Source organism: Genypterus blacodes, unplaced genomic scaffold (genome assembly GCF_046128005.1).
Source record: "Genypterus blacodes isolate CSIRO-AG114 ecotype Tasmania unplaced genomic scaffold, CSIRO-AGI_Gbla_v1 ptg000052l_1, whole genome shotgun sequence".
Taxonomy (NCBI): Eukaryota; Metazoa; Chordata; class Actinopteri; order Ophidiiformes; family Ophidiidae; genus Genypterus; species Genypterus blacodes.
The window spans coordinates 1,787,484-1,811,762 of record NW_027466864.1 but is presented as its reverse complement, the minus strand read 5'-3'; the positions used below and the strand labels follow the sequence as shown (position 1 = coordinate 1,811,762).

Below are 24,279 nucleotides of genomic sequence, written 5' to 3'. Positions count from 1 at the left end.
TGTGTGGATGTGAGTGAGTGTGTGTGTGATGTGATTGAGCATGCAAACATGCAGCGTGCAGTCCATAATCCAGATCGCCGTCACCAGCTGAACAGCAAAGCAGAGAGAACCCCAGCAAATATGCGACTGATGCCCGATATTACAGTAAGACATGCCACATGCCACAGTGTCTATCTAACCTGGACACATCACACTCCATGTTCATCAACCTGTCTTAAATCACCACATATAATGCCTCAATTATCAGAATAATAGAAAAGGTTACATAGTAACTTATGTGTTTGGGTGGTAGGACTCTCCAAAAACCAGCAAACCACCACTGATCCCACTGAACTGGCAAGCTGTGTTCAAAATCAAACCTGTAACTAGTGCAAACCTCAAACTGGACAAGGAGAGAGAGAGAGAGACTTCCCAGGAGGATCCAGCTGTCCCTCCATGGATATATGTGTTTAGAAGATTAGTAAAACAATAATTCCCCTGTTGCCTTTGCACTAACTGATGTCATGCCCTCAACCATGTTCAATATGTTAACTGAATAATTTGGATTAAACATTTTGTAAAAGCGTAACACACATTGGTGGGTTAATTTAATTGTGAGGTTAAAAATCGACAGAAAATATTAGAAAACTTGAAAGCAGTACTTCTTTTGTAAGGATTTAATAATAACAGATTTATACAATGACTAATAATAACCTGTAATGTAATATGAATATGAATTTGAAAGTAAGCTGTTGAGGCAAACTTGTCTTTTCTGGGTGGGCTTACCTTACTCTTCATTTCCTCCGCCCACACACACACACGCACGCACACGCACGCGCACGCACGCACGCACACGCACGCATCCGCACGTACACACACGCACACACACACACACCTCCCACCTACTCCGATGGGATCCCTGGGTGGAAGACATCATCAGGCCGACCGGGAGCCGGCAGCGTCATCCGCGGATGGGCGGCGCACCGAGTGAGCGCGGAGGGTGTTTTCCAGCTTTAAAAGCACCGGAGCCGGTCTCTCTGACAAACCGCGCTGCGTCAACAGCCTGGGGAGACTCTAAGAAAGCCTCAATTAGGTAAAAACAGAGCCAGATTCACCTTAACCCCTCTCCTCATAACAACCCTTCCAAATCCACACTTAACCTTATTATTGTTTTAGAGCATTTTTTTTTAAATTCATTCGGTGCGTTTTCTCTCTATCTCTCTCTCTTTCCATCGCGCCGCGTTACCAAGTTGCACACTTCGCTTTGCCTTACGCGCATGACGAGTTATGCTTTTAAGTTTGACGTTGTGTGAGGTGAAGTAGCGCGCACACACGCACACACACAAACACACAGACGCATACACAGTGTCATCGGCGTGCACACTTCCAGTTTTGTCAGTCGGGGAAAAGTTGCCAGTCGCTTGTTGAATGCAGGATACAGGATTCTGCCTGAGCGTCAACCCCAAGTTCAGCTTTGGAGCAGCAGCCGGGAAGGAGCGAGGACTCCAGCTTCTTACCTCTCTAACCTACGACATGAAGTCTGCTGAAGAAGGTAAACCAATGATCCTGTACCTATTTAGCCTTTAATATGCCTTTATTCTCATGCTTCCAGCCAGCCTTCATTCATGGTTTGCTCTCTTTATTCCAGGATGTTTTTGTTTATAGCGGATGCAGTTTGTGGGATTATGATCTGAGTGCATGTAAATATGTGATATAAGGTGTAATATAACCATGTACAATGTAATATAGAATCATTGTCATGTGTGACCCCTAGAAAATCCCATTTAAATATGCAGACAAATTGCATCCAACACACAATATTTGATATGTGTGATCAATTATTTGGAGTAAACCACCAAACCACCAGTTAAGTCCTGAGTGCTTCTCTGATGTGATTTTAATAGATATGGCACCCGATAATAAGTTTTTGCTTGACTTTTTGCTCCCCGTCAGAGTCAATTTGCACTAAATCAGGGACTTGTTTTTATGTCCAAACCATTAGGTGTCTCCAGCTGTCTTTGCAGGTGCTTCTCATCAACTTGTGCAATGAACTAAGGTGTCGAGGTGGCTACATGTTGCGGTCACCTGCATATTGTAACACCTTGTTAGAAAAGGCAAAAAGGGTTTACTGTGGAGTAGTTTTTTTAGCGGTTGTCAAATTAAAATAATTGCAATGATAAATACAATGTGGTGGATTATATTGTTGCACAGGGAGCTAAGAGGTCAGAGGCACAGGCAGACTCGGGCTTTGTTAAGGATTCAGAGCCTTGCATGCTTTAGTCTGGGTTTACTATTTAAAAGACAGTCTCATTAGTAGAATATCTCTCTCTGTCTGTCTGTCTGTCTCTCTCAAACTTCTTCCATTGCTGATGTCATTGGCTTTTTGTGGATTCGGGAATTTCATTTTGTCTTTGAGGTTTCAGTCGGTTGCAGGCTGTATTATTATTCATTTCAGTCCCTCAGTCCTAAGCCTCATAATTGGTTACAGACGTGTGTGTGTGTGTGTGTGTGTGTGCGTTTGAGAGAGAGAGAGAGAGAGAGAGAGAGAGAGAGAGAAAGAGAAAGGGAGACCAAGAGGGCTCTGATCTGTCTATCTGTTCAGGGACATTGAGTAGTTTGCTTGACAAGAAGAGCAGCTTAACCGCACACAGTTCCAGTAGTATGCCGATGTCTGCTTTATTATTACATAAACTCAGACACGCAGACACACACACACACACAGTACACTGGCACTTCTACTAAGCCCATAGTCAGCCATGTGCGATAAGTGGCCCTCGGGTTCTTAGTTCCAGAGACTGCGGATGACTTCTGTGGGCGACCACCTATCTCTCCCTGAGGTCCCGTCAGTCTGAGCCCGGCGTAGACCGCAATCTCCGTGGATAAACCCATCCATTCTTTAGTCACGCTGGTTTGGTTGTGGCGAGAGAGTGTTTTGATCGTGATAGAATAATTGAGAAAAATTGTGGAGGACAGACAAAGTGCTGTATAATCTGTGTGATAGTCAATGTTTTCAAATGAACTCTGTTTACACCACATTTTGAATACATTGTGCTCTGCGAACCATTGTAGATTTTTTGAAAGTGAGGATGAATGATTTCATCTTATGTTCATATGTGTGACCCCCACAAATGAAGATATGGTTATTTTTGTTACTTTGACAGTCAAAATGTGAGTGTGTGTGTGACTCGGAAAAAGTAAAGTTTCAGAAGTGTGCAGCACACACAAAAGTGAAAGCCCCAGTATGTGTGTGTATGAGTGGGTGTTAGAAGAAAAGTGTGTTGAGGCACAGTATGCACTCGCACTCACACTCAAAAGGAAAAAAAATAAAGAAAAAATACCAGCTGCAACTCTAAGCAAATCAGTCAGGCCCCAAGTCAGGAGGTGTGTCACACCGGGTGGAGTGGGCAGCAGATTATCATCTGTTCAGCACTAGAAGAGGGATAACCAGAGGAGGAAGCCGTCAGAAAAGACTGAGCTGAAGACGGAGCTCCTTTTCTGATACTTTTTTTTTTTCAAATCACTCGCACAGAGATGAGTTTCCATCATGAAGAGCAAGAATTTGATTTCAGCTATGTGTTTGAGTACGGCCAAGGTGTGCAGCACAGGGCCCAGAGAGGTGAGTGCATACGGCCACGCACGCCATCTCTCCTGTACTGACGGGAGGAGGCATGGCTGTGTTGTGGGATCAAAATGTCTCCATAGGTGTGTATGTGCATGTGTGTGAAGGTGAGCATGTGCAGTGTTTGACTGAGGGGAACATTTCTAGTATTCATTACGCATAATAATGTTCATGTTCACTTAAATCCATTTAATGAGGAAAACTGTGTTCATCCTGTGATATGCTTTGATATCTGGCTGTGTGATTGGCACAGGCTGTGTATATGTTAAAGTTATCAAAGCTTCATAGGCTACTTTAAAGTTGCGGCATATTGACTTGTTGTGTGATACACATAGCATAATCACCTCTGAAAATAGACTGCCATAAACTAATTTTAGACGGCCTACCCACATATTCGGTGGTGTGTGACAGATTCATCATTTCATGTGATGCAGAGCGTTGTGGTTTACAGATATAGCACACTGCATTAAGGGGGAATGCCCTTCATTGGTTTTCTGATTGAAAGAGAGTCATTTTGAGAGAGTCCAACTACATTATCAATGAAGGGAGAACACGAGGGTTTACAATTCTTCAGAAAACCAAAAGCCGGCCGCAAGCTTGACTGAAGCTTCATACCTGCTGTGGGAGTTTCCGGTAACTGACGTTCTGTCATTGCACTTGTCTGTCTGTGATTTCATTGTGTGCATACTATTTCATGGCTTTGTTTGTGTGTGTAGCATGGATCCGTGTGTTATGCTGCAGCAAACTCTCTTTGACTTAATCACAAGCTCAGAGCGATGCAAGAGTGCTGTCAGTTTTCCACAGGGGAGGGCCTAATTCACTCAGTGAGTGATGCAATCAATCAAATAAAGCATCCATCAGCGCTGTTGGAGGAACTCCTGTAGAGTACATATGACAGCAGGGAGTGCCAAATAGAGTCTAAGATGAAAGGATCAAACAAACAGAATGTCTTGCAACTTGTGACTACACAGCAACCACAAACAGGAACTCTGCTTTGAGATCATTTCTGAGCTTCTCCAGATGTTCATATTAAGAAAGTGTGGCAGAACATATTGGTAAGATTTGTGTAGGGTTATTGTTCTAAAATGTAATTATAATTTATTACAACTGTAATGTAAAGTGTCCAAGTGCTTTGTTGTGTCATGTACTCATATATTACCATTATAACTCGACCGATATAAAGGCAAAGCAGATGTTTTTTGGGGAAGATATTGGCTTATTCCAGATGTATCAGTAGTCATGTTAGGAAACACGCAAACAGAAAAAGGGCTTAGAGCAAGATGGATGTATTTTTGTGTTTTGGTAATTCCTCTTATCTTATTATAGGTAACGATATGATGATGTATTTACTCTAATATTGGTGATGGCCTCATAAGTCCAGTATAGCTCAGGCTGTAATTATCCATCCATACTTCTAAACTTTGCATCTTCCTCCTTTTTCTTTGTTTTTTTTCAGAGGCATACAGCTACACACCAAATGTTAGCTTGTCCCTTCCACTGGGCATGGGAAACCCCTGTCTGGCCACCCAGTACCACACCTTGCAGTCCAGCCCAATCATCTCAGTTTCCTCCTGCCACCAGGGAGGCTACAACACCCACAATGAAAGCCATGCATCTTCAGGTTATTATGTGCCCCACGGCCTGAGACCCAATGGGGCTCCGGCCCTGGAAAGCCCCCGTATTGAGATCACTGCTTACAGCCAGTATCCTGAGGAGGAGGTCGAAGAAAGCAGCAGTGAGGACCACATCGTCAAGCGAGGGGTGAACTCCATTGTGACGCTGACGCTGCCTAATGCCGATGGCTACCGTGATCCCAGCTGCCTCAGCCCTGCCAGTAGCCTCTCATCACGCAGCTGTAACTCCGAGGCCTCCTCCTTTGAGTCCGGCTTCTACAACTACGACAACTCCCCGCAGAACTCCCCCTGGCAGTCTCCCTGCGTATCTCCAAGGGGCTCATCCTCCCTCCTGTCCTGCCCACATGCCAGCGGGCCTACAACCTCCCCTCACCACTCACCCTCCACCTCCCCGCAGATTGGGGCCGTGGCTGAGGAGTGCTGGCCCGCTCAACCCCGCAGCTCCAGGCCGAACTCACCATCCTGCAGCGGAGGTAGCGTAGGCAACGGCGGTGGCGGCGGTATGGGGAAGAGGAAGTACAGCTTCAATGGCACCACATACCGTCAGACGTCCTGCTCGCCTAACCAGTCTCCAACCCCGTCCCCACACGGCTCCCCGAGGATTAGTGTTACGGATGAGAACTGGCTCGCCAACACCAACCAGTACACCAACTCTGCTATTGTGGCCGCCATCAATGCTCTTACCACAGATGGGGTGGTAGATATGGGCGAGGGAATCCCAGTCAAGGCTCGGAAGACGATGCTGGACCACACCCCCACCATGAGCCTGAAGTTGGAGCCTGGGGGTGAGGAGCTGAGGTCTGAGGGAGACCTTTGCCATGAGGACTATGCCTCTCGCCTGGGAGTCAAGAGGGAGAGCTACTGTGGAGGATTCCTGGATGTGCCCCAGCATCCATACTCCTGGTCCAAGCCCAAGCCTTACCTCAGGTAGGTGGAGCTGCTCTGGCTCACTCGTGCTGCAAAATTAAACATGCAATTCCACAACACGGTGTGACTTCAAAGTTGATTGAACTAGTCACTGTAAAAAACAAACCGGCTTTATTTCCTCTAAATTGCCTTGAAATGAAATGGAATCACATAAAGGTGTTTACTTATTTAGACAGATTTATGGTCTCTAACATTCCCAAGCCCAAAGAGTACTTTAAGTGTTCCAGACAGTTTTCTATTACAAATTATAATAGTGTTGTTTATTTATTGTAAGGACAAGATTGTTTTAGTTTTAAGTCTTCAAAGGGCATATCAAAAAAATAAAAATCAGCTCATCCAAAAAAGTTCTCTTTGAAGATCAAAACTATTTCATAAATCATGTTTCACAGGGAGGAGATGCTCAGCATGTGGGTGCCCCTGTTGCTATAGTGATCCAGACAAAGAAATAAACACGCACACATACACAGAAAGGTGCATGCACACACTCACATGCATACTCACATAGTCACAAACAACCATCATTGATTTTTTTACTTTTGAGCAAAATGAAGCTTTTTCAACTCGTTGTTCCCCTTGTGGTATTTTTCCCCAAACCAATAACACACTTTCCTGTCGGAAATCAAGTGTTTGATTAAGATAGTGAGCAACAGGAAGTAATGGTGACAGGCCTGGCTGAAGGGGAAGAAGTCTGTGGGTTAATCAGCCAGCTTGCCGCTTTGCTGTGTCGCGCCGGCTGCCCATCTTTTTCTATGCAGCTTGCATGATGTCATGCACTGACTAGGCAGATAAAGCCCTGCAGGGGAAATCAGTTCGTTTTGGGTCAACAAACAGCCTGCAAGCTCCACAAAGATGCCAGAGATTGGTTTCATGCAAGCCACCCTTCAGGTCAGGGGTTCTGCGTTTACCAGGCATCCGGCACAGAGAAATATTGTCTTGCAAATGTTTGTTTTGGTTTAGATATCTCCATGGTGTTCACATGGGAAGCTCTGATTCTCCGTATCCAGAACAATGATGTTAAGGGAGGCCAGCTGAGAAAGAGATACCACGGTCTGAGGCGGGGTGTGCTACTGACCCTGTTCCATTGTCTTAAATACTAATGTGACCGTCCTGTATGATTTTACACTTATCAATTTGGAATGGACAATACCTTTATCAAAGAACAAGCTCATTACATCTGTGTGAGATTTGTTATTCTGTCCTAGAAATGTCTCCTGGTCTATCACTGCCTCAACTCCAAACTTCTGTCACCACCTGTCACGCCATAATGCAAAACACACAACACTCCTACCAGGACACATTCGTCTCTCATTTATTGTTCTTATGAAGGGACAGTAACTATTACACAGGCCCAAGGAATTACCCACATCAGCGAATGACAGTTCAGTTGATTTGATTAGAGACCATGATGAAATGGAGAAGGATCAAGCAACTTGGGTCACACTAAAGTATTCTAATTTAAAGATAATTTAAAGCAAGTGTATATGCTTTTTGATGTTGACTCTCTGGGTTGAGCTGCAATAACAGAATAATGCAATCTCGCAAATGCAATGTCAGTTTTGAGGAGTAGAAGGAAGTAATATAAAATAGAGTTGAAACAAAAACAAAAGACCAGACTAGAGACAGACATTTGTCAGCATGTTTTTATTCCAAACAAACTGGAAATGTAAAACACAACCCCTGCTACTTTTATCAACCAGCCGTTTGGTGTGGACACTTCCAGGAAGTGGATAAAAATCAGTCAGTACCAAGTTCCATGGAATGATGAAAGACTGTAACGCAACATGACTGTTACAACCAATATGTTGTGTTATTGCAGCCCGTCTCTGCCAGCTCTGGATTGGCAGCTTCAATCCTGCTCTGGCCCATACAGTCTGCAGATCGAGGTGCAACCAAAGTCCCACCACAGGGCCCACTATGAGACCGAGGGCAGCCGTGGGGCCGTGAAGGCTTTGTCTGGAGGTCACCCAGTTGTACAGGTAGGTCACTGACACTGTGATCAGACAACAGACCCCTGATTGATTTTCTGTTATCCAAAAAGTTTGTAAGTGGCCCATTATATCCTTTATTACTTGTGTTTACACTGTTTAGACATGAAACAAACAGCATATGGAAATGAGGAATTATTCCATCATATTCCATAAGGGACAAAATTTGATTTGTGTATTTGTGTATCATTTGCTGCCATTACGACATGAGTTGTAGCATGCAGACATGTGCACGCTGATTAATGGCTCAATTTCTGTCCCACGTGGCTCTTGACGTGGAACTTTGGCCGATGCGTTTGCAGCAGAAGGTCAGAGCAGCCATCAAATATCTCAATTAGTCTAGACACGGACATTCTCTTGCTTCTCACTTTTGTTACACTGCACTCTTCTTGACATAACAAGTGACAGCAAATGCGAGAATCTCATTTTGTTGCGGTTAGACTTGGCATTATAAAAGATATGATTCGGAGCAGGTTGCAAATTCAAAAAGTCTGCAAAAACAGTTTTCTCACTACCCAGTGAGAAATAGTATGTGACTCCAATCAGATATGCCAAAAAAATCTGATTTGAACTGCTTGTCTCCTTCTATCAGAGTTTGTATCAAAAACATTAGAAGCCATTAAAAGAAGCAAACACGTGTCTATTATTTTCCTCTCAAATAAAAGACAGTGTTCCATAAACATGATCATTGAAAACCTGTCAGGTTTCCCAGACCTCAAAAGCCTTTTGGCAATTTTTGACAGCATGTGTATACACACACCACAGCTGATGTCTTTCTGTGTGTGCCTGTGTGTATGCTATGTTATTAATGGCCCCTGAAGTCGGGAGTCAATCTACTGCAGCATAAGGTCGCTCTGACCAGCAGCAGCGCATACTGACTCAATTAGTATAGAGCAGGACCATCGCCTCTCTCTATTGTGCTTGGCGGACACATAAAGAGCATACGTCAGTCTCAGCACAGAGCTCCTTTCTCTACTACGCTGTCATCACACTGTGCTGACATCTTGATTTACTATAAGGTAAAGGATCTGAGCAACAATATGTGTCCTTAAATTTCGGGGGTTTATTATTTCTGAATCTATTCAAAGTCAAAATGAGACAGTATGGAACATCATGTCGTGACTGTATAGGATGGTTTCTTGGTCTTTGTCATGCAGAACAGCAGCCATACAAATCTGTTTCTTTGTTTTAATTAAATTGAAGGTAGGTGGTCCATCCCTCTCACACACTTAGCATTAGGTGTCGTTAGTGCCCCAGCTGTTTTGTAAATAGATGTTGTCAGCACATCCAGCTCTGCTCAATGTCAAAACCACTTGACAGCTGCTGGCCAACGTGGCGTTTTAAACAGGCCTGTCAGCCTCCAGGTTTTCTCTGTAAATACAGGTAATTATTCCCCTTCATTACAAACCTTTGTATATCAACATGCGGGTGAATCAACATTGTGCCTCCCTGTGCTTCAGCTAGACGCTTACCAGACTGATCCCACAATGCGCAGCTGGTGCCGGTCGAGGCTGGTTTTGATTTAGTTCAGACCTATACGGGGACAGGGTGAAAAGTAATGACTATGCATCCTGTGCGGCTACATACACACACAATGATGTCCAGATTTAGCTCGATGATTTGGTTTTGTTTATGTCATACCACTCAGACACCACGGCGAACCGATGTAGAAAGCAAGGCTGATATCAAATAAAGTACGTTGCCAGCTTTGAGAGAACGTTTTCAGGTCTGGTCGAGTATATCGAGCAGTAATTACCAAGCAGGAGTCATAGAGAAACTATGATGACAGCTGCTTTACTGCCTCACAAACACCTCCCTCTACTTCGGCATCTCTTATATTTTGCTCTTACTTTTTTGGAAGAGTGATTTAATGCATCTGATATTGCACATGCAACCAATTGGCACATGTTGAGGCTTTCATAGCTGTGGAAACCACTGTAAGCATGGCAGCTGAACAAAAGAGGCCTATGGGGATTGAGCAATCATGTATACACAGCAGAGGTTAACATATACATGAAGAGCAAGTAGCTTCAGGAGTTTGAGGAGTTTTTAGTCAAGGGTGTATAAAATCTTTCATAAATCTGGTCAGTTTTTGTCTCTATTTCTGCTTCTCTCTATTTGACCCCTTTTAAAATACCATCCCTTTATATGGATATGCTGTTGGAGTCTGAAGTAAGGACTTGCATTTACACCTTTACATTATTTGAGTTCTGCCTGTATTGTGATCGGATCTCGGTAGGTAGGTGTTTTAATTTCTCTACTATGTATGAGAACAAAGAGGATAAACCTTTTCTTCCTGTCTGCTATGTTTTCTAGCGACCCAAAGTGGTATTTACACCACTAGGGGGCAACGAAAAATGTCCAGACACGAGGACAACAGGTTTAAGTTGAGGATAATAATGTTTAAGGTGTAGGGAAGAAAATATGTGATGTCCACATATGAGGACGTGGGGTCTCAGAAGGTTACGGCAAGTTGCACCTCCTTGTTCTTATTTAATAACAGGAGTGCATGTATCTGAGGCAAGATGACATTTTTAACCATGTCTTTTTATTTTGCAAATGTGTCCTTGTCTTCGACATTTCACATTTTCCCACAATGCAAGCCAGACTACATCTGTGTGTCAGCCGATTGTAACACCATTGAACGTTTTGCCTGGTCTGGATAAAGTAGCTTGATACAGACCACATTTTAATACCATGTGCAAATGGGGCCTTTGCTTTTGTTGAAGTGTTTTGAAAACTTGTTTTGTTGTAATGTTTGAGGACCGGGCATGTTCTAGTCCCCAGTGCTGAGTGGTAATGAGTGGCAGGCATTGAATGGGTGAGATGCAGCCAAGGAAAATGAGTCAATAAGGATACAAGGGTATGAGTGAAGCAAGCAGCAAAGGAACTGTCTGTGTGTGTGTTTGTTACTTAACACCAGAGAGTAGAGGGAAGGAGAAAGAAGGCAGAGTCACCAGGCAGCTGGGGCTCGGGTCTGCTGCCCCTGGAGATGCTCTGCATCCTGCTGATTAGAGCCTGGGTGGCCCTGAAGTTGGCTGAAGATGGCTGTGGGTGGATATACGTTAGAATCCAAGAACCCATCAGATGCTGCCTCCCTTTTGCACACTCCGGCACCTCCCTGTGTCCCTGGGGGGCCTCCGCTTCACTGAGGATGTCGCTCCATGTGAGCCACTCATCCTTCAACCATCGCCTATTCCCACACCAGGCCTCCCAATCATCCACAGCACCATTGTTTTTGTAGCTTATGGCTGGTCAAGCACATGGGCTATGAGTAATGGTGACATGTGTGTTGGAAAGCAACAGTGGATGAAAAACAGCAAGCTGACAAACAAGACACAATGTGTGTGCGAGCCTATGATGTTCCCCGACCCCAAGAGAGTCAGTGAGTGACAAATAGAGCGTCCCAAAAAGTCTCTGTGCTTGTCTTATGAGAGGTGTTGTCTTGACTGCTGACAAACAACTTTAACATCTATGAGGTGGAACATCAACCTCAGCTGCAAGACGTCATCAACACCATATTCACATTACTGGCATCCTCCCTCTAAGTTGTTTTCAGGATGAGGGTGGGGGATGGCGGTGGTTGGGGGGTAAATAGGGTCTACACAGAAGCCATGCACCTATGGAAACCTCTAGATTATGGGTTACCTCGACTCATTACCCCTCTGCTGCTTGCACCGACTCTCCCGTGCTCCGGATTCCCAAATCTCCCTCATTTATTCTGGCCTCGCACTACATCCTCCACTCGTTCCCACCGCCCCTCCACAGCCTTTTAACCTCCTCTCTCATGATTGGTCCACTTTGTGACCCCCGCGGCTGCTTTTCCACTTTATTTACTGCACCAGACCACAGCGCCATTAAGGGGATCTAGGGTACTCCTCTCACGCCGCTCCAGACTCTCCCTTCTCTCACCACATAACTGCGGTGAGAGGGGAGCGTCTGCAGGATGATATTCAAAGCCATGATCAGGAAAAACCAACAACCTGGTCTACCTTCACACAGAGCAGCACCGAGACATTGATTGATGGGCTTTTCCAGGAAACACTGGGAAGAAAAGTGGAATTACACTGAATTATTTTGATTGAGAGTAGCGACCAAGGACGTGACCCAGCTCTGATCTTCCGCGTGGGTTCAGTTGAAGACGTCGCAATGCTTTTAGGTTCAAATTCTGTCAGGAAACGCAGAGACTTCCGCAAGGCTCTAAGTAACAGCAGGCAACAACACCTGTGGAGTATTAAAGCTATAGCAAAGTCCTGCATATGGCTTAGTGCGTATAGGATAATGACTGGCCTATAGGGCTTTCTCCCTCACACACACTCCCTCGCTCTCTCCCACTCTCTCATTAAGTCCAAAGCAGCAACAGACATGGTGTAATTTCAGCAGGATGTGGCCATCATCCCTATTAACGTGTGCGTGACTTAATACTCATCTGCCTTCCTTTGCAACTGTATGTAATGCACATCAAATTTGCTGTATGTTTCCTCCACATGAACATGAAAGACCTTGGCGAACCTGTGCTTTACATGTGTGGTTTCATCTTGGGATCCGGCGCTCGCTGGCTTTGTAATGTCTCAGAGAAGATGCTTGATCTACAGCACCCTATACTGTAGCTGCTAATTGCTCATTAAATGTGCTGCCACCGCTTGTTTGATATTCAAAGGCTCACCGTACCCTGTAGTGTTGTTAGAGCTTAGTCAGGGCCATTATTCTTTACTCGGAGGGGTACTTATGCCACTCTTAAACTCTGTGGTTCTCCATCTGTGGGGCTTCCCTTACACTGGTATTGGGCTACCACTAATTACCAGTGAATAACTACTGGAAAAAATGGAAGTAAATATGCATCGTCTCACTGGTTTGAGGCGACGACTAAAGAGCCCACAGATTTATGAGGCACGACACTGGCGGGTCGTCATCATGTTATCAGTGGGAGAAGTGTGTCACCCGGCCCGTCTTTTCTACGTATGGGATTATGTTTCTTATGGCAGGCTTTGCTGGTGACAAAACTATTCTTTTTAAATGGAATTTGGACCCTCGCTGGTCTAGACATGGTCTGGCACTTGAAACTTCGCCCTCAATGACATAACGCCGAAGCAGTCGGTTCAACACAAACGATGAGGGATATGGCTGTTTGGTTGCTTATGAAAAGATGTGGCTATTTGGCAGTATGGAAACCGAACAGAGTAAAGGGATCGAATATGTTGACATATGAGACATTGGAGACGTGAGGAGAGCGGGATGATGGAGAAAAGTCTGGAAGCAGAGACAACTTGGATGAGTGTAGATTTAATTGGGTACAGCAAAGACTGGCTATGGGACTGTCAGCACTTGACAGGCAGAGGGGAGAGCGTGATAATGGGAAAAAGCCTGAATCTGCCGTTGTAGTTCTCCTCCCCTGCCTCAATCTCTTCCCTCCTCTTTTGCTTCCAGACGTCTTCTCTTTTCTCTCCCAATTTCTCTGCGCCACGTGGACTTCTACGAGTCATGACATTTCTGCAGGCTCTGATGAAATCACTGCAGTGAGATAGAAGGCAGCCCACTGCAGGCCTGTAAAGGATATTCACACTCACTTTCCAGCCAGGCCAAATAAATCTGCTTTACTAGTCATCATTAGCTATATTTTAATCCTCTCCTTGAACTGTTGAGGCCAGCAGCAGTAGGAGTGGCTTCACTCCGATTCAAATACAGGGATACAGTTTTGTGAAAATAAAGAAAACAATATTTGTAATTTGTAAAATCATTATTTGATCACAATCCATTTGTTTGAGTGAAGCAATGGGGGCAGTAAGAATTGGAAAATTGTTACACACAGCTTTAGAACAGCCCTTGAAATTTGTTTAAGTGTTGATGGATCTGCAGCGGTCCAAAGGCGACTGGGAGATGAATGGTGGAAAGTGAAACGGGTGCACCCTCTGCTCCTTTTAGCCCGACACCCCTCCACATCATCACAACTGACCCAGACAATACAGCTGCTTACAATTACACAATTAATGCATCAGCTGCCATATCCACAATGTTTTATTTGAGCCTCGGCTATCACAATTGGCACGTGCTACAGTGGCTTGTGGTAGGAGGTGTAAATGGATATAGCTGACACAGTGGCAGAAGTTGGCACACAGAAACAGCTGCAAATCAGGCCTGGATTCAAATTTGGTTTAGATTATCTGAAAGATAAATATACGTGTGCCAGATAGGCTGTATTTACAGCTAGAAAAGCTCATCTGGTCAAAATTAGGAGCTCTCACGTCCAACCTCGGAGGCAGCATTATACACAAATACAAAGCTGAGGTCACAGGTGTGCGTGAGGAGCCTGTCCTCGGCCCACATTTAAAGTTTACGACGGTATCTCAGCTTTTTTTGTTATTGCACCTGAGAGAATAAAATGAAGAAGTAAGTTTTGCGCTCGGCTCGTGGTGTGCATTTTCGTGAGCAGCGGCAGAGTAGCGCAGGGGAGAATAAGGGGGTGTGTAGGATGAGGGTCAGGGGAGCACATATGGTAAAGGAATCGGGGAGGTCGCCCAAGGGAGACCAGACCGCCTTCCTTTTGCTGCTTGGAAGGCCAGCGTCACTGAGAGGACTGCCTGACCTCATTAATCACTTCCTCTCCTCCATGAGGTCACCATAGCTTTGAGTGAGGACGCCACCATCAGTGCGCGCTACCGCAAGACGAGTGAAGGGATAAAGACCACCTCTCCATCCCGTCTCTCTTGTGGCTCAGCGTATGGCCACGTGGCAGCTGAGGTAATAGCCCGACAAAGTCTACTGCGGGATATGTAGAAGAAAAAAGTGACAGATGACAAGGCCTCGCTACGCGGCCGCCTGTGTTTTATTAAATCATAAAGGAACGTCACGCAATTTAACGCTCGGCTGTTTCAGACGCGTACCTCATGCTTCGCTATAACGCACCCACGAGTCTGTGCGTTAGTAACTGGTAGCATGTGCAGCTATGGATAATTACCTCGGGTGACACCATAAGTAAAATATAACAAGCAGAGCGGGGTCTGTCGGTGAGATCACCACATGGATGAAGTGGTCCCTTGGGACGGCAAGACTTCAAGAAGCTCCTGACCCCGGCCTAACTCACTGATGACTAGCATGTGTGACTAGCTCACAGGTCAAGACAGCTGCTAGAGACACTATACGGAGCTGAAGAGAAAAATAGGACCGTTGGAAGCGGAGTTGAATGACAGCCCAGCTTTACCACTCCCCATGCATGATATCTGAATCAAAGAGGAAAGGAGACATTGTCATTACATTCAAAGCCAAATAACCACTGGTCTTTAGATTATTGAGACATATGGACATACTGTATGCTCGGCCCGTGACTAGTCATATCCTCTGTGAATTCACTCTAATTAATTCTGAATGTATAGCTCGCAATGAAAAGACCCACATCCTCCAACTCGTCCCATCTACAAAATCTCTTTCATCAAATACAGCCCAAAGGTAGTTAATCTTTACTGTTTATTATCAAGGAAGACAACTTTTACCACAGTATCCAGACAAATTTGTTTTCAAAACCAAAGACATTAGGTGTCCATGACACTGTAGCACTAATTTCCAGACTTCCACTGACGTAGTTCTGCAGTCCTCCACCAACCTTCCTCTTCCTCACATCCCCATCCCTGAAACCCCTCACAAAGGTAATTATAAACCCATTAATCAGATTATGTCATAGGTTACATGTGGTCTGCATTTTGTTATATGACTCAATCTGTTAGATAAACAACAGTGGTCTTTTATTCCATTCGACGGAACCGCTGTTTTTACTCGGATGGTGCTCAAAGAAAATTGGTTTGAAGCGATGCGCTTGTGTGTGCCGGGATAATTGACCAATTTGTGGGGTTTTTAGATGGCCATGGCTTGGTGAGACCTGTCTTGAGTAAGTGATCTCTGATGGTAAAAGTCACATGTGGTCAAGTAGCCACCTGGGTGGATCCACGGAGGTCCAGCAGCGCTCAAACACAGGAGTTAGCCCTTTCTGTTTTCTTGGCCTCAGATGGATTCTCCAGTTTTCTTAAAGATTCCAGGTTAGGAGGGAATTCCAAGCCCACACTGACATGCCCACATTCCCAAACAGCCATATGACCACTTTGCACTGTGAAGAGCAAGCACATCCTGGGAGGTCTGCAGGGCACCAGAAATCCACATTTGGTTGGTAAATTATTCTAGTCAGAAATCAAACACTGACTTGTCTATTGCAACCTTGGGTCTGTTCATATTTTTGACCCATTACCCTTTGCACAGTTGGTTCAGTCATCAAATTATGTTACTTCAGACATTGTTAGGCAATGATGCAGAGATGCTAAATATAAATTGCCAGTTAAAGGTTATTTTTCAAGCGGTCTTGACCTCAAAGTCAATACGCATTTGAAACTATATACCTATGGAGTTTTTTCTTCTTTTCAGATTTGATCTTTTTATTGGTGAGCAGTAGGGACTAATGGAAGCCTGCTAGAGGAAACAGGCCTTGTTTGAAGTGGTGGTTCTGATACAGGAGTCTCTTTCATCACAGTGGGACACAGAGTCTAAGTTTTAATGGAAATCATAATATATGTTCATAGCTTCCCAAAGGCGAAGGGGCCTGGATCCTGTCTGTGTGGAGCGCCATGTAGTTTTTGGGTTATTATTTGGGCGTGGGTTTTTTTCCCCCCTAATGTAATAGGTATTGTACCTGGTTAATTGGCAACAACAATTTTATAGCTGACTTTGCACACCGCTGTTTGGACATCTTTAGTGCTTTGGTCATAAATGAACTGATTTGAGAGCTGTAAGATTAAATGTACATGTAAATTAGAAAATTCATTGAAAAATTGGTAAATTTACATGCACACTAAAGTCCAATTTCTACTGTGATTAAGGCAACAAATCAAGTCAATGTTTTATTTTATTGAGTTGCATTGGATTGTGCAGGGTAATTTGCAATACAATCACAATCTCTTTGGAAAATCTACAGACATTTTTTATGCTTTACTAATGGAATATTAGCGTTTCACTGTAAGGTTTGCCAATGCTTTTGTTTTTGTCGTCGTTTCAGTTCCTCTTATCTATGAAAGAGTCTGTGTTACTCCTGTCACCAATTACATAAACTTCATAAACTGTGAACATCAGCCTTTGTAACAGGTCTGCGATGATTTTCCTGTTTTCTTATTTTGTCCCTGAATGGGTCACTTTCCATTGCGTCATCGTGGAGCGTTTGCCTCTCCTAAGGCACATTTTTATGGCAGCAGTGAGATTTTAATGAACAGTGAAGTGATGGGAAGCCAACCTCTCCATCAGCTTCCATGTCTGTCTACCCAGGAGATTCCTCCTCGAGACAGTCAAGACTTCAAATAACTTTTTTCACCCTCCCCTACAGGGAGGTAAAACTACTACAATAAGGAAAAAGGAAAAGCAAAGACAGCTAAAACAAAAACCTAACCCACCCGAAAAAAATCAACATGAAGAAAGGAGCCATTTTTGCAGCTCCTGCTTCATGTCAGAGCTACCGTACCATATCAAGACCCCTCCAACTCCCAGTAGCTGATGTGCATTCATTCATTGGCTAAATGAGGGGTCGTGTGTTATTGCCTCTCACCTGGGTCTCTTTGTTTTCCCTCCAGCTTTATGGCTACATGGAGAGCGAGCCGCTCACCCTGCAGCTATTCATAGGCACGGCAGACGACCGGCTCCTGCGACCACACGCCTTCTACCAGGTCCACCGCATCACCGGCAAAACCGTCTCCACCGCCAGCCATGAAGTCATGCAATCCAACACCAAACTTCTGGAGATCCCTCTGCTGCCTGAAAACAACATGAGAGCCATGTGAGTGCTCTTAGAACTCCACAAGTTTACCATCCATCTTTTTCTTTCCACACACTCCCTATTTCGCCTACTTTGAAATGCGCAAAACACACAGTTTTCCTTCTCTCCGCACCTTTCTCTTTACTTTAGCTCCACAAACAGAATACCTGATGATAGGCACTGTGCAACTCACACTTTTAAACTGAGGCCAGTACCTCTACTCCAACACACACACGATTTCTAAGGAAGTGCATTAAGTACCTTATACTTCTGTGTTGACACTGCAAACTACTTGGGTGAAGGGCTTCTGACTCGTGGACGGCTCCAGTGGTGAGAGGTATATCTGATCAGCATGTTAAATAGACAAATATGTTCAAAATAGTACAAAAGTAAGTGTAAAGGACAATGAAATGTTTGGCTGACGATGATGTCTTCAGTTAATAGTCCCGTGTTACCTTTTTTACTGTTTTATTTAGGAATTTATAAATTAGGGATGGTTTAATTTGTCATATTGTCCACATTACTAATGATTTAATAATTTCCTTTGAGTCTCTTGTAATCTTATGCTCAAAGATGCAATAGGTATTTTCCATTCCAACATTTTGTATTGAGTTTGTTTGATACTAGACAAGGTGATTTTCTCATCCAATCAGGGCTCCGCTCACAATGGGCCGCTCCGGTCGCAGCGCTGGAACTGAACTGTCGTCAGTTTGCGTTATGGAGATTTTGTTGTTCACGGTTTCAACGTGTGGTTAGCGTCACCAAAAGTACTCTTCCTAAATACTCCTGGTGTTCCTTTGAAAACATTATCATCCGTCTAATGCTGATTTAAATCAGTTTTGGCCTCCCCCATCCTCCCTGCAGACTTGAGTAATCCAAAGGGCTGAGCTCTGCGATGTGTCCAGGCAGTAGCTCCTGTCCTGGGGCTCCTGTCAGACTCGGCTACAGTGGGTTTGCTGGACTTTTGCCCAGAACTCTGTGTTATGGATAAAACCACTGCTAGGTTACATAAGGCCATTATATCCCCCTGCGCTTTTAGTTTACTCTTCACGTTTTCACACATTTAACAATATTTTTATTAAGTATTCATGAAGATTACATGCATCTCTATTACATTAGGAAGTACTTTAATAGCTGTTTAGACGTTGTGGGATATTACGAGGACATTTGGCCAAAGTCACGGGACATAACAGGCTCTCGAATGGAAACTGGCCCATTCTGACTGGGTATAGATGATTTTAACATTCATATTGCCTTACAGTAGTATTTTTTAACAATACCACCATACTCCTTATGTTGTATCATTTTTAGGAGAATCCCTCACCAATTTTACTCAATGGTTCCCTGAAGATGAACATGATATTCGAGAAATTATTCAAGAGGAAGTTTCTTTTCCCTCATGCCGGGAGTGGAATTGCTCTTATTTTCCTCTGACTCTCTGAAAGGTCAAAGCCTCTAACTGTCTCTTTCCACTGAGCTGTTAAACAGTCAACCTGATAACACGGCATCCATCTCTCTGCTCTTGTGCCTGTGATCCTCTGCTCACTGTGTGGGATGTAGACAGTCTAGAAGTGCAGTCAAACTTTCTGACACTTTCAATCAGTCATTCTCCCCTGCTTTTTTAGGGAAAGTTCATTTCACACACATACGGTAGTTAAACTTCAAATGCACCGGTGTGACCATGAATTTCTTCTCTAATCAGCAAAGTAACCAGAATGAGTTTTATGACTATAACTCACAGTTACAATGAAAAAGTCATTTTTAGCTCACATTGCCTCTTATGCCTTCTTACGTCGCTGTCAGAGAACGTTATCTGTCTCATCTAATCCAAACATCTCTAGATTTTACTGCCCCACATCCCATAAACCATGAAAAATACACTTAAATATGATGTGTGATGTCCCTCTGGTGCAGCTACATGACAGAACACATGCATGGCTGATAAGGAGCTTGTAGTAAGCAATCTCTTTTTTTGTATTTATTCAAATTGTGCAAACCAAAGTCAAGGGGAAAAATAGATTTGTATAAAACCTGACATTTACCATGTTCCAGGAATAGTGCCCAAAAAGCTACAATGTGAAATAATTGAAATGCCAAACCATATCCCAAATGTATTCCCTCACTTTTTACCAGCCACTCTTTGGTTTTATTTAATTTCATGAAAGGCCAGTCTGAAAATGAATGCATTTTTTCCACAAAGAGAAGGGGGAAGAAAATCCACCTCCCTACCCCTGAAATTATGAAATGAAATCAAATAAATAAAGACGGACAGCTCAAAAAAAATGGCCTACTGCTAAATCTGGTATTGATTAGTAGAAGTTTAACCCCTGAATGTATTGAACGGTGTGTGTGTGTGTGTGTGTGTGTGTGTGTGTGTGTGTGTGTGTGTGAATACTGTCTGCAGCCGCTGGAGAGTGTATTTCAGGTGGTTATCTTGGTAATGGTGGTGGGGATGGGTGCTTAGTCCTCAGGATTTGTCCAGACAACCAGCAATTTTTGGGCTGTTTTGACCTTTTAAACTGTCATGTGAAGTCATTAATGTCCCGTCTGTTTTCGATGACAAGACGGATTAGGAAAAACACAGTCACGCTCCACTGGACTTTCAGTGGATGAACTATAATGCCAGGGGAGACTTAAATGCTGGTTCCCATGTGAAGCAGCACAGTGACACAGTCAAGGCCAGTTAAAGAAAGAACTCCATTTCTATCTCAGGCTTTCTCTGTTTTTTGAAAATATGCTTTAAGTTATATCATAGCTTGCAGCACACAAAATACATTGTTTTCTTTGTTTTATCAATATCTGCCTTGAAAGCTGGAAATACAAGGAGAAAGCATCTATCACCTTGAATGTGCAGTGTGATCTTGATTGCATTAAATCTTTCCCCGTCTTGCTTCTGTGTGTCAGAATTGACTGTGCAGGGATCCTGAAGTTGCGAAACTCAGACATCGAGCTCCGCAAAGGAGAAACAGACATCGGCCGTAAAAACACTCGTGTGAGGTTGGTGTTTCGAGTGCATATCAACCAGCCGAACGGCAGAACGCTGTCCCTACAGGCCTCCTCCAACCCCATCGAGTGCTGTGAGTCACACACACAAACACACACAAGCTGGCATGCTCTTGGCTTGTATGAGTCCAAGGTGGCATCTATTGTTGTAATCCAATAAACCGACTTACTGTTTTATTACCTGCTGGAACAAATGGGCCTCTGCACCTAATAAGATTTATGTGATCAAAGCAATTTGCCAAGGCAATAGATGCATTGTACATGATGCCAGACACATGTGTTATCTATCCAAATACACATTTTATGACTGAATGCACAAGTTATTGTGGTTAGACTGCCCCATTAGCACAAGTTCCACAAAGGTCACTTGCCAGCCACACGGTTGGCTCCGCTGAATGAGTTCATTCAAAGAACCCTCTGTTATTTTGTTTTTCATTCGTATATTAAGGTGTGATGTTATATGCACCCAATGACGCTAAGTAAAGTGAGAGGGTTAGGCGGAGCTGGCACTGCTGTTTGTGGTCCAAGGTGGACCATGTTAATCTGTAATGGTTCATCAGCAGAACGTGCTTGAGCACTACAGCAGATCTATTTATATCATACCACCAAAAAATGCAGGATTATGTATGAAATGCATGGTCATGAGCTATTAACTATTACTATTACTAAATGCGGTGTTGTGTTGGCTGAATTGTAGCTGTCACAGCTTGCAGCAGTTATAAAAAGCAGACACGTGGCTACTTGATGGGAAATAATGATTCTGGGATCTGAGCATAGAAGTAATGTGTGGATCAGTCATCCTCTTTCATTCAATTGGCTTTCATTGGCTGAAAACCATGAGACTAAAAGTCATCAAATTCTCATTTGAAAGTTGGTAGACCTGTTTCCCCAACCAACCATTGCAGTTTTATGTGTGCAGCACTGTAATTGTGCTTCTTGGAGGTATCAGTGGAGGTCTTGGGGTGAATGGGGATCAGGTTTATGTGGGCTCCCGTCCACACACATCTGTATTGGAATATGCGGATGACTGCGTTTCCTTTCAATAGCACAACGCTCAGCACAGGAGCTTCCCTTGGTGGAGAAGCAGAGTGTGGACAGCTATCCTGCAACCGGAGGTAAAATGATGCTCCTGAGTGGACTCAACTTCCTCCCTGACTCCAAGGTGGTGTTCGTGGAGAAGGCCCAGGGTAAGCTGCAGTCACAAGACCATATTTACTGTTATTTTTCCCCTTTAATATCTCTTTCGAAGGTCTCTCCTTCTCTCCTTCTCTCCTTCTCTCTCTCTCTCTCTCTCTCTCTCTCTTGGTCGAGTTTGCTCTGAGTCTCCTCCCGTCAAAATAGAGCCGACCTTGCCAGCGAGCCACATGTGGTGTGCATTAAGGCACTATATTTTTAACCAAAGCGTATTTACATTTGCTGAAGTTTCCATTGCCTGTTCACTGATGCTCGCCACAAGTTCAGGAATGAATCACAACCAGGGCATGTGCAGTGTCTCTCTCTCACTTTCTCTCTCTGCCCCGCTGTCTCTCGCTCTCTGTCTCTCGCTCTCTGTCTCCCTGGCTTTCGACACTTAACCCTCTCTAGCTCCTTCCTCCATCCACTCTTGACTCTCCTCTTCCTCCAGTGAAGCCTGGCGCACGGGGCGATCCTCACCCAGGCTCTCTCTCATTGAATCACAGTTATTAAGCAAGGCCTTTTTTTGTCCAGATTTCGGCCATGCGTTTCCTGCCTGCGTGGGAGTGAGCAATGGTGAAAACACGGCTGATCAAGTTTGCAAGTTAACAGCCATTTCCTTGATTGCGGCCAATAAATCATAACAACGGTCAGCAGCAGCTGAAGCGTTTGTAGAATGATGAGCAATGACAAAGGAAGGACGAGGGAGACAAGGAAAGGATGTTTGTCATCTGTGATATGTCAGCAAGTATCCACAATTTATGAATCATTATTTTATATTACCTGGTGTTCACACTTTGACCAAAACATCCTGTTTTAGTCACAAGCACTCACCGGTCCTCCCCTTATCTACATTTTTAGATGATTCTTCACCAAGGCCACTATGAAATGGCTGCTCTGAATGATATGAATGTAAAATAATAGAAAGGACTCATCACTGCACTTTACCTAGTTTGGATTTTAATTGTTGATTTGCATGAATGTGGCTGCAAAGTACCAGTGACAACTGTAGAAAATGTGTAGGATATGCAGCCCAAAGCACTGACCCCACATAACCCCTCCATCCCCCATCAGTGGAAGGACAATGGTTAATACTATTTAAATAAAGTGCAACCTCAACATTAAAGAGGGATGAATTGGATTATTCCATAGCCCATTCTCCAAAAATCTGTAATATTCTTCAAAGAGATGCAATTACATTTCCTTCCCAGCCCTCTACCTTCCCTGCCCACCCTATGAGAGCACCCATGAGCCCCTCAGAGCTCCCTGGGCTTTAAGGTGAGGAAGTGAAAGGATAAACAGGGGTGGATGGCTAATGCGTTACAGGGTCCCCCCCTCTCCTGGCTTCACTTAGTCATGCTAGGGGATCCCCCGACTGAGGGAAGCCCTCTCATACAACACACCTTTGCCCACTCCACCCCCTCCTTCTTGCCTTTGCTGTGACCCCTTCGAGATTTTATTTCCTTTCTTTTATCCTCCTACACCCCCTCCCCTCTCTCTCTTCCCTTTCTACCTTCGCCACTCCCCCCATTTTCTCTCTTCACTCCACTCCTCTTACCTCTCTCCCCAATACCCGTTAAAGACATTAGCCAGTGTGGAGGGCTGTGCTGGTGGGATCTCCGCGCTCGTGCTTGCCATCGACATTTCAGTGGTTTGTTTTCCGTCCCGCTGGTGTCCAGAGACGACCAGAGACACTGAGAGATTAAAAAAAAAAAAAGAGGGAGAGAGAGAGAGAGAGTGAGTGAGGAGGTCTCTCGACTTGCTCTGCCTTTTTGTAAACTTTAATGACCCACCACTTCCAGGGTCTCCTAGGTCAGAAAGCCCATTACAGACAGATCTGCGTGCTCCACGTGCACATGTGTACACGTGCACGTTAGTGGCCCCTAATTATGAGCAAAGATATAAAAGTGGTAAAGTACTTACATCCCAAATATGCTGCAAAATACTGTCTTTTGACATTTTAATCAGAGAATCCTGCTGTTTCATGGAGGTTTTCAGCCTCAGAATTTCTACACTTGTTGATTTAGAAGGACAGAATTAGGATAAGGAAAAAAAAAGACCAATAAAATGATAATTATATTACAGATTTAGTCTATAACTTTGATTTTATTTTCCTTTGGAAAAGTTCATGACTAAATTCACCCGTGAAATCCAGAGCCCAGCACACTGCAATAATTA

At 44.1% G+C, this 24,279-nt stretch overlaps 1 protein-coding gene across 2 annotated transcripts in view; it reads left to right on the top strand.

The window, feature by feature from the left end:
• The first annotated feature begins 908 nt into the window (after positions 1 to 908).
• The window catches only part of LOC143001022 (nuclear factor of activated T-cells, cytoplasmic 1-like), a 59,754-nt gene continuing 36,383 nt past the window's right edge, over positions 909 to 24,279 (top strand). The window contains exons 1-6 of one of the 2 annotated variants that reach the window (XM_076150565.1): positions 909 to 1,531; positions 5,055 to 6,159; positions 7,976 to 8,135; positions 17,744 to 17,946; positions 20,830 to 21,002; positions 21,975 to 22,115. In XM_076150565.1, coding sequence (XP_076006680.1) covers positions 1,408 to 1,531; positions 5,055 to 6,159; positions 7,976 to 8,135; positions 17,744 to 17,946; positions 20,830 to 21,002; positions 21,975 to 22,115 — 1,906 coding nt within the window. In that variant the 5' untranslated portion in view covers positions 909 to 1,407. Of the gene's footprint in view, positions 1,532 to 3,378; positions 3,596 to 5,054; positions 6,160 to 7,975; positions 8,136 to 17,743; positions 17,947 to 20,829; positions 21,003 to 21,974; positions 22,116 to 24,279 lie in introns of those variants that run through there. The other variant, XM_076150567.1, reaches the window with a different exon arrangement.